This window comes from Triticum aestivum, chromosome 3A (genome assembly GCF_018294505.1).
Source record: "Triticum aestivum cultivar Chinese Spring chromosome 3A, IWGSC CS RefSeq v2.1, whole genome shotgun sequence".
Classification (NCBI taxonomy): Eukaryota; Viridiplantae; Streptophyta; class Magnoliopsida; order Poales; family Poaceae; genus Triticum; species Triticum aestivum.
The window spans coordinates 22,412,417-22,423,121 of record NC_057800.1 but is presented as its reverse complement, the minus strand read 5'-3'; the positions used below and the strand labels follow the sequence as shown (position 1 = coordinate 22,423,121).

Genomic DNA, 10,705 nt, shown 5'->3' with positions numbered 1-10,705 from the left:
AGCCGCCGAAGGACGCGGCAGAGGAAGTCACCCTCGCGACAGGAGGCGATCGCCTTTCTTTTCTTCTCCTGGAAGGAAGAAAGAAAGCCTTTCCTCGGTCTCTCTCGGAGATATGATAATGTGGAAGGTCGCGCTCATCTGTTTTGGGCTGCGGCAATCGCGGCATGTGCGCCATGCACGTACCGTCCATACATACATACAGTACATCCTCGGGTGGCCAGAGGTGAGCGTTGACAAGTAGGCCGACGCGGACGGCCACGGATCGCACGAACAAGAATATGGAGCACTTATAGTGACGTGGTATCTGAACCGAAACTTCAATATCCACGAGAGATGGACACCAGGTTGGCATGCTCAGTGGGCTGAGTTGACAAGTCGTCATTCGCGGCTATATACTGCAACCGCTCGAAGCGACCTCCTTTTAGCCCGAATCTTGTAACTGAGCCGAGGGGGCAGCCGTGTACGCCCGCATGCGGCAATACGGCATGGAAGAGCACGGTGACCACGCCCACGGTGTGCCCGAGCTGCCAAGCCAGCTCGCGGCGAGTCCACGTGAGAACAGCGATCTGTACTCTCTACGTATATACGGACCGTCCACTGTCCGAAGTTTGTGTGCTCCCGTTGCAATGCAGCCGTGCCGTGCTGAGGCCGAGGGTGAGATCCAGGCCCCTCCGATGGATTATGATCGGATCCAACAACCAACCAGTGCCTCGTCTCGTCGCAATCACTTTCCAGCTGCCGCGTAGCACGTACGTACATAGTACGTACGAGCCGCGCGTTCGTTTCCTGGCGACACGAAATCGCCCGCCGGAGAAAAAAGGCTCAACCGAACGGCATGGCCGGCCGCGCACCAGAGCACATGAAAAACGCGCCAGTGCGCGAGCTACGCGTCGCCGTCCGGCCGGGCCGTCCTAGGATAGACGAGCCACACCCGCACCGGGCTCGGCTGGATGGATGAATAGGGATGGCGCCACCACCTCAGCGGGCAGTCACCACCGCCACCGCGCGCACACGAACACTTTCCGCCTCACGCATACACACAAGCACACACGTACGCGCCGCACCCGGACCCGAGCAGAGCGCGCGCGACCACGAGACGTGCCACGCCTCTCCCGGCGCATCTCCTTCCCATCCATCCATCCATCGGTCAGAGAACCTTAGCGGCGCCACACCACACATGGCGCACCCCACTCCACTCCACTCCCTCGCCGGAGCCAAAAGGCGCCCACGGAGACGAGAGGCGCCGGCCGGACCCATGAGACATACTTGCCACATGCGAGTTGTTGTGCAACCTGGTCATGCATCGCCATCTCACTCGCCGTGGCCGCGTCCTGCTTAGCACCAATGCGGGCAGACAAAACAAGCGCCCGGCCGGCGCGAGACAGCCGGGCAACGAGGAAGAGACAAGCGCGGCCGAGCGGAGCCATCACATTCACATCCACCCAGGCCCGGCCGGGGATACGATTGCCATTGCCAAGCCATCGCCCATCCACCCCGCAAGATACACTCGGCCATCACAAGATACACACTCCGTCGGCCATCACTGGCTCCATCGATGCGCTAGCTCCGTACGCCGTGAAAGCGCAGTGGTAGTAGACAGTACTATTACCGGTAGAGTAGTACCCACGCCCGTGCGTCGACTGTTCCGCGCTGCCGCATGATAAACAAAAAATCTCCACCGCATGGATCCAGCACGGAGCCGACCGGTGTATAGGATCTAGCAACTTCACAGATTTTTTTAAGAGTACTCCTGCACGAACTGCCCACCGGCGTGCAAAGGTTAACACCACGCCCGTAGCATTAGCACCTCTCATCAAACACTGATGGTCAAACTATAACAAAATTAGCCACACCGCATGATCAATCAGTTTGCAACTAGGTAATCTCACAAGTAGCAATACATATAACTTATTCTGTCGTATCATCATGGGTGCTATGAAGAGAAGCAGTTCAGCATATCACTAGGGGCACTTGCACGCAAAAATCAGCTGCTCAGGAATCTCACAAATCGCATTGCACAAGTGGCCAAAATCACTATTTTTGATACTTTATTAAAAGTTCAGCACGATTTGATCTGGCCTCCACAAGTCGCAAACATTCATCAACAGTTCAGGAAATTGTGCAGGTAACAAATTTAGCTGCACCGCATCCTCAATCAATGTTTATCTCACGAGTTGCATTCCACCCAGGACCTCTTTTTTTGGTATGAATAGCACTTCACCATAGTACTAGCATACATACAAAATGAGCTACACAGCATCAATCCTCCAAGGATTCTCACATAATGCATTCAACGAGTTGAAAACATCCAATAGAATGAAAGATAAAAACAAACGTTGCTACTAGATTAGCTCCACGACCATAGCACTAGTGCCTAACACCACTGGTCAAACTATAACAAAATTAGCTCCAGCACACCACAAGATACAAATGAGCATCCAAGACGGTTCAGCAAGTAAGTTGCATACAGATGAGCACAGTACAGAGACCAGTCTCAAAAAGAGCAGGAAGTGGAGATGCAATGCATTTAACTCATCTTTCTTTTTCGGCATAGTACTAGGGTACATACTCCGTACAAAACAAGCTAAACAACATCCATCCTGGATGGAATCACCCAAATTTCATTCCAGAACTTGGAAACATCCATCAGCACTTCAGCAGCTAGTACGAAACATACAAATGAGCAGGTAAGACATACCCATCTCAAAGAAAGATGGCAAGCAAGTGGCAAAAAAAGAGCATAATGCGAACTTATTTTTCTTTTTCATTCATACTACTAGGAGCAACAGCCACAAGACTTGTCTTGAGCTAGCTACAATGTCTGGACCAACATTGACAGGTAACATAAAGGAGGAACATAACATAACCAGCAGCTACTATAACTTATCACAATGTAACCTACTATCAGAAATACTCTCTCACTCACTCTCACCACCATAACGCTAATGTGCTCGGGAGACTAGGGAAGACAGACACCATCTTGGGCACGAGCTGGTTGAGCTGCCCGGGGAAAAACCCAAGAGGATCTCCTCCCTCCCAATGCACACGGATTACACTCACAGGAGGCCCATCACACCAGCATTACTTAAAGATAAAACCTTAAACCTCTCTTAATTCACACGCAGAAATCGACGGTTTGCAGGAAATCATCCATGCCTCGGCCAAAGTCGCAGCCAGGCATGTCGAGGAAGTCGTCGCCGATGTCGAGGTCCATGTCCAGCTCAAGGTCCTCGTCGGCCAGGTCACCGAGCAGCAGGTCCTGTTCGCCGTCCAAGTAAGCCGACGCCTCGGAGACATCCAAGGCATCAAGCCCGGCGCGGAAGTCCATTGGGTCAATGTCCGGCAGCTGAAGACCACGCAGAAGGTCCTGGTAGAACTCTGGGTCGTCAGGAAGCTGCGCAGTCTCAGCCGTTGTGGACACCACGGGTGTGGACACCATCACAGGGACTGGAGTCGGCTCAGGCGACAGGGACTCAGCTGCTGGCTTGGTAGCTTCCAGGACAGAGGACGGCGACGGGTGGGCGAATGGAGCAGCCGAGGTGGAGGACGACGAAGATGCCGTCGGCGTAGAAGACGACGTCGGTGTTGTTGACGCAGCCGACTGAGCAGGTGAGGCCGCGGCCACAGACTGGCCACGGCGGCGACGCTTCTCCTCGATAAAGCTCCGGGAGGCAGCCTGGTAGGCAGCGGAGGCCAAGTCGGCAGTGTCGAAGGTGCCAAGCCACTCCCTCTTGCCGGAGAACGGGTTGCGGATCTCGGCCGCCCATTTGCCCCACTTGCGGAGGCGCACCCCACGGTGGCCCTCGGCGCTGCTGGTGGTGCAGGCAGCGACGGCAGAAGCCGCGGCGGTCGGAGTGACCGGCTTGGCAAACAACTTGGCCGGCAGGGCCTTGCCAAGGAACAGCTCGAAGCAGCGCTTGGACGAAGCAGGGGCGGCGGCGGCCTCCTCGTCGTCGGTGTCCGAGTCGGTGGCGTCGGGGTCCTCGTACAGGACGCGCACGCGCCGCCTCGGTGGCTGCGCAGCGGGCAGCAGCGTCTGCGCCTGCAGCTGCGCCGGCTTGGAGAGAGCGGCCGAGGGCTTGACGCCAAACCCGGCGAGCATCTTGGTCTTGGTCTTCTTGGCCAGAGCGTCCCTGATGCGCATGTGGTGCTGGCTCAACGGCGCCATGGCTCCTGCCTCTTCTTCTTCTTCCTCTAACACTGACTGAGACTAACAAAACTGAAGGGGAAAAACTCTACTAGGAAAAGGGGACAACTTTTTCTCTCTCTTGGGTGTCAAAAATTCGACGGACGGAATCACCGGGACTCCGTCAGTCTCCTCGCAAGAAACTACACGGCCTTATGTGGAGGAATCCGGAATACTTCACCCCGAACCCGTCCCTGCAGCAACAAGAGAAACGAGCAAGAATCCATCAAAACCCCATGAAAAACCTCCAGATCTGGGCTCACGGAGCCGAAAAGGGCGGCGAAAAAGATGAGAAATTGACGGTGGGGAAAAGGGAGGGGGAGGGGCGGGCACGGACCTGAGCATCGACGAGGACTTGTTCCAGCCGTGGAGCCCCTGGTGCATAGATCGGGGGGCGCAGGCGAGTGCGTGGAGGAGGACGACGGCGACGATGGCGGCGGCGAGGAGCAGCGCTACTACCACCAGATCGGCGAAGGGGCAAGAAGACATATACGAGCGTGTGTGGTCCTCTTCTTCTTCCCCGACGGCGGTCGTCGCCTCCGGCCGGCCTCCCTGAGCTCGCTAAAACCCCGACCCAAAGCGGCGAGAGGAGCAAAAGGCGTTGGGCTGGTCTCCTCCTCCGATATTTAATCCCCTCCCACTGCCCCTGCTCCTGCCCACCTAAATCGCCGCCCCACGCGCACCACCCGTCCACCCGCCCGCTGACCCGTGGGGTCACCTCCTCCCCCGGCCCGCATGTCATTGCGTTTTCCACGCATAGCGAAGAAATGGAAAGTGGCACCGTTGATATTCGGGCGCTGTGCGTACTAGCCATCGCCTCCACGTCCCAGACTGACACGCGGGCCCGACGTACACCGCGGCCCCACGGTCAGTGTAGCGAACGTGATTCGCCACGCGTAACCCATCGTATCGCAGAGTGGGTCTGGAACCACGCTGGCCTTTTGTCCGGCACGCGCGCCCATCTACTACCCCGGCCCCACCGGCCATAGACACGGCCAATTTTAGGTAAGAAACGCGAGCGGTGGGGGTGGGTTTAAGCGAGGGCTTTACGGGGGTGCGCGAACGGGAGGCGGCTGCGGGAAATGATAAATGCTTCACCTACACGCCTGCCCGTCCGCATCATCTTCTCTCAATGACACGCGGGCCCCACTGACCGCACAGTGGCCAGATCTAGCTGCGCGGGCAGGGGCGTGCGGTCGGGATCTCTCGCCGCGATCGGGCTCGTTTACTGCTGGCCGCGCAGCGCTAACGACAATTAGTTTCTCTCTGACTTCCCTCCGATCTCATATCTGAAACGGGCCTGGAAAATAATTTCGCTGGAATAATAATAATAAATGAGCGAGTAAAAAGAATTGTGCAAGTAAATGAGTAAGTAATTGTGCTGGTGCTGGGATGGTGCGGGGCCCGGCCGTCAGCCTCGGAGCGGCCAGCTGTAAAGGCGGTTGCGGGGGGAAATGGTCAGCTGGCACGGAAAGGAGCGATTTTTCTGGGTGGAGAGGATGGAAATCTTTTCCTTCTGTTTTCTGGTAAAAAGTGAAACAAAAAGAAAGTTCGACGTGGAGATTTTGTTGCCTTCTTTTCGGGATATGTATGACACGTACGTATGTGCGGGAATATTTCGCTCCACGATTGACATTTCTTCCGGGTCACGTTTTTTTTTCCGTGGAGGAAATGAAATAATGTTTTTAGGTGGGATGGGATCCCACATGATTCGATGATGATGTTGCGAATATAAGTATCAAGCTATCAATGTCGTGGAATATAGGCGAATATCGAGCCCCTAAAGTCCCATTAAATATCTCTGATAAGGAGCAAATATATTCTTTAACCAGAATATATATGTAAAGTAGCAATGTGTAGTTGAACCCAAAGATGGAAGTAAATTGAGGGCATTGATGTCTCTGTGGCGACATATGGGGAAAGAAACATGTGTTTCCTTTATGTGAAGATTGCTTGTAACGCCCATGGTCAATGTGCATCTTCGCAAAGATGGAAGCAAATTACTCCCATTAAAAGTTGCCCATCTGTAAACCGAGGCGATCAAAAACGTGCCGCGGCCGTGTTTGGGATCCGATCAATGGCTCGTAAATGTATGCCACGAATGGCCAAAAGATTTGCTCTCGATCCCATGGTTAATTTCGGCATGCATGGGCGAAGGCGAAGCGCATGCATGGGCGTCGTTCGCTGCAGCAGCAGTTGGCTTGGCGCGCCGAGATGCGTGCCATCGTGGGCGGCCGCACGCTGACGCGGCCACGTAGGCAAAAGCTCGTAGCCTTGTGCGGTGGGGCCCGGATGGAAGCCCTTGTCGGTAGGTGCATGCGAGCGCGGGAATTGACCGGTCTTTCCCGCCTTTCCTCCCTCCCCGGCCGTCACCTTTCCCGCCATCGAGCATGGCCGGTCACGTGCGAGGCGCGTGCGGGATTTGTTTAAGGATGGCCCCGTGAGGCAGCACGACGGCGACGAGTACACACACACTCAGTACATGTATACACATACACTATTAAAATATTGTATGCGCTGTACCAGAATCACGGTCGAAAGGCTGGTTGTGCCGGGGAGATAATTTTTTATTATGTTTTTGCTTGTCGGAGGAGAGGCGTGGGTGTGGCGCACGGGCCGGGCCGGCGGCTTTGGGACACGTATGGATGTGCGTGCGCGGGCCGTTGGCAGAGGGCGGCAGCATGCGCGCCACGTGACCCGGGGATCGGACGCGGCGCACTTGGACGCCTTCTCCTGCGCCTCCCGTGCACCAGATTTTCCGGCGAGATTTTTTTTGGGTCTGGCTCTGGATCTGCTTTGACGTCGCTCGGCCGCTCGACGGAGCGTGGAGCCGTTCCCACGGAGTGGACAGTGGACTGCGGAGCTGGGCATGTGTGGTCGGGCCGCATGTGGATGGACGGAGTGGGAATGGTGGACGGTAAAAGTGGAATCCGCGTATACCGCCGGGGTGTGGATCGGAGGTGCGTGCCATGCCGACCTCCGGAGTTACCGTTGGAATGGTCACTTCACTTGGGGCCCGTGAGTGCAGGGCCTTCTTGTTTGACTTCGTGATGGAAGGACAGGCACCCGATGTCCCGGATCGTTGATGGGTAATAAAAGTTCGGCGACGTGAATGCATTCCGGGTTGTATAGACACTGTTTTTCTTTCGCCCAGGAGATTTGGCTCCATCAGACAATGAGATTTGTACGATCAGACCAATTATTACATGATCAAAGATTAAGCTTCCTTTTGAAAAAAAAGGAATAGCTTAGTCGGACTCAAAAAAAAAAAATTCTACCGTAAATCCAACTTAGTATTACATTTTCCTTTTGAAAATTGTACCCCGTTTATTTAAGGGCGACGATTCGCCGACCGGTGCAACGCACCGATCGGTCCCCTCCCAAGACGTCAGATCATGCGCAGGTGGACATCAAGGATGCTCGCGGACTACGTCATCCCACTTTTTCTCACGCTCCGCGCCTCGTGACACGGGGGAGGGGGTTATCGCACGCCTCACGTCCCGCGTGCGCACAAAAACTGGTCGTTGCTACCGTTTCTCATTACACCGTCGCTACAACTTCGCAGTATCGTCGGCTCGCAACCGCACCCCCTCCCCCTCACTCCAAGCACCGTCCCAGCATGACAACGTCGGGCTGGCCCCACACCTCGCCTCACTGGTCCCTTCATGCCGCCTCAGGGCATGTACAATGATGGCATATGCATACAGATGCCTTATGACAAAAATTATTTGAGGCATATGTGTTGATTTTTTTCTTCCCAATGCAAACTACTACTAGTGGGCCTTATCAAAGAATAGAAAGTGACTCTCACTACACATGCACCCCTCCTCTTCACTTCAACTTTTCCAACTTTATGCACCGAATCACACTCTGTCTCTCTAAGCACCCGCCTCCTGAAGAGGATCCTGCTTCCCCATCCGAACCTACTTTTTCTGTTGTCCAGTCCTACATGGCATGTGAGGCATCACTCTGGGACTATGCATTGAACATGCCCTAATAGACCTGGAGTGTAAGAGAAATATAGTACAAGGCAAGGTAAAATAATCATACGCTATCCTACGTTTTTTAAATAACCATGTTACTCAACATCCCCCACAGACACAATGGTAGCGACTCGTTCTTGCTTCGGCCTTAAACTGCGACCTTCTGATGACCCAGAAGTATACAGGACCAATCGTAGTCCATTCGATAAGTAATCGCAGTCTATCCAATGTGAGCAGAATGAAATGATAAGCGGTTTTTAGAAAGATATTCTCTACAAGCACTGAAATCAGCGGTGCATCAAGGCTTTCAACAAGATAATTTGTAATAAGCAACAACTAGCAATAGTAACAAAGGTGCAGCAAGGTGGCTTAATCCTTTTTATAGCAGACGATGAGCCGAAAAGTTCTTTTATATAATGCAAAGTGCTCTCAAGAACACATGAGAATTATCGTCTAGTCATGTTCACCATGTTTAGTTGATTCACGTTCATTACTTTGATATGTGGGTGGACCGGTGTCTAACCGTTGTTCTTACTTGAACAAGCAACCTACTTATGATTACCCCCTCTAGCAAGCATCCACAACTACGAAATAAGAATTAATATAAATCTAACCATAGCATGAAACATATGGAACCAAATCAACCTTTTATGGAATAACGCTTAAACTAGAGTTTAAGCTTCTGTCACTTTAGCAATCCACCGTCTACTTATTACTCCACAATGCGTTCCCTTAGACCCAAATATGCTGAAGTGTCATGTACTCGACGTTCACATGATACCACTAAAGGAAGCAACAACATACATATCATCAAAATATCAAACAAATGTCAACTTCACATTATTACTTATAACAAGACTCCTCGCATGTCCTTAAAAACAAAAGTAACTACTCAAAAATTAATCTACTAAAGGACATATATATTCCAAACAATATGATATAATCTCTATAACCAAGGTAGTAGGGACGAGGAGTAAACGGAGGGAGTAGTAAATTTTTCTCCTCGTCCTGCGAGCCACCGCGCGCATGGGCGAGGGAGCGGGCGTAAGGCGTAGTAAGCAAGCTTCACCTCATCCTGCAAGCCACCACGCCCGTGGGCGGGGGAGATGACGTACTAAGCAAGCTTCTCCTCGTTCTGCGAGTTGACGGGACACATTAAAAATACTCCAGTGTATAGAGCCTTGCCTCTAAGGTAGGCCCCACATGGTTTGCCTCTTTTTTGAATATAACACGTCAAGTCACAATTTGTTTGTTCACCCGTGGTAGACGATCCTCCCTCCACCAAGTGGACAACCAGTACACGTGCCAAATTACCACGTGGGCTGTCTTTTTCGTACAGAAATGAGCTCCACCGTGTACCCGCGCGGGTGTGGTTGGAAAGAGACAGGAGTACATGCGCCATGCATGCACCTCTTCTCTTCGTGCACGTCCCCCACCTACGTGGGTGTGTGTGAGAGATACAAACTGTGTTCGTGAGTGTTTTTTGTTTTTGGGTGGGGGGTTGATTTCGTGAATTATTTGTGGGAATATGTGTCGATGACATCTCAAACAAAATTTTGCATGCAATGTGTGTGAAATGGAGGCCTATCCATAATATACATAGAGGGTCGGGCAATCCACGAGAAGAGAGGGAGGGGTCATAGCTATCGATAGAGTCGAAGAGAGGATCAAGTGGGTGGGTGCGAGATCGATGAAGAGAGCCATCGAAATTGTGTGTGTGTACAAGTCAAATATATAGGGCGACTGGCCTACCGGAACGTTAGAGGGCACACGTCAAGTTTGTGTGAGGTAGGGAGACATGACTAGAGCACTCGATGTATCGGTGTGTGCGGGGGGGAGGCGGTGGTGGGAGGGATAGGCAGAGGCCTAACTATAGAGGTAGAACGATTCATATATGTGTTGAGAAGGAGAGACCCAACTATGTCTTGAGGGAGATCGGTCGACATCCATACATAACTAAAGGACGGGAAATATGATGGGAGAGAGAGAGAGAGGAGAGAGAGAGGGATGAAGAGGGAGGGAGAGGGGTAGAGTGCTGGATGGGTGATGGAGTTGCTTCTCAAAGATGGTGGGAGAGGCCTACTAGACAAACTGAGGGTGGAACTGCAATGTTATCAATAAGAGTGGGGATGTGTTTTTATGTGTGCCTGTGCGTGATAGATCTGTTGGGACACATCCGTGGATGATGAAGGGGAACCATGTGTTTGGTAAGCAAACCTAACTAGATCGGTAGATCAATTATTGTTTGTCGGAGGAAGGGAGAGACACAACTAATGAGGTATATCGATTGACGTGTGGGTAAAAACGAGTTATAAGGACCTAGCTAGCTATATGTATAGCGAGAGATCGGTCAGTGTACGTCCATTTGTTAGAGGCAAATAAGGCCCAGCGAGACGGATAGACAGAGAGAATGGAGCTAGGAGGTGGTGCGAGAGGCCCAACTACTAGCTAGATAGGGGGAGGAGTGTGCGGTTGTGAGAGCGATGAAAAGAGGGGCGAGAGTTTACACGTGTGTCTGACCGTATGAGAGACACAA

General features: G+C 52.6%; 1 protein-coding gene across 1 annotated transcript; it reads right to left on the bottom strand.

Moving 5' to 3' along the window:
• Nucleotides 1–2,741: 2,741 nt before the first annotated feature.
• LOC123059942 (ethylene-responsive transcription factor ERF118) lies at nt 2,742–4,910 on the bottom strand. Its single transcript, XM_044482495.1, has 2 exons — nt 4,524–4,910; nt 2,742–4,380 (listed from the first exon to the last, which is right to left on the bottom strand). The coding sequence occupies exon 2, from the start codon at nt 4,166–4,168 to the stop codon at nt 3,116–3,118; it is 1,053 nt and encodes a 350-aa protein (XP_044338430.1). The 5' UTR covers nt 4,169–4,380; nt 4,524–4,910; the 3' UTR covers nt 2,742–3,115.
• Nucleotides 4,911–10,705: the final 5,795 nt, after the last annotated feature.

Coding starts and splice junctions, on each gene's coding strand:
- LOC123059942 (XM_044482495.1), bottom strand. CDS start 4,168: ATGGCGCCGTTGAGCCAGCACCACATGCGCATCAGGGACGCTCTGGCC.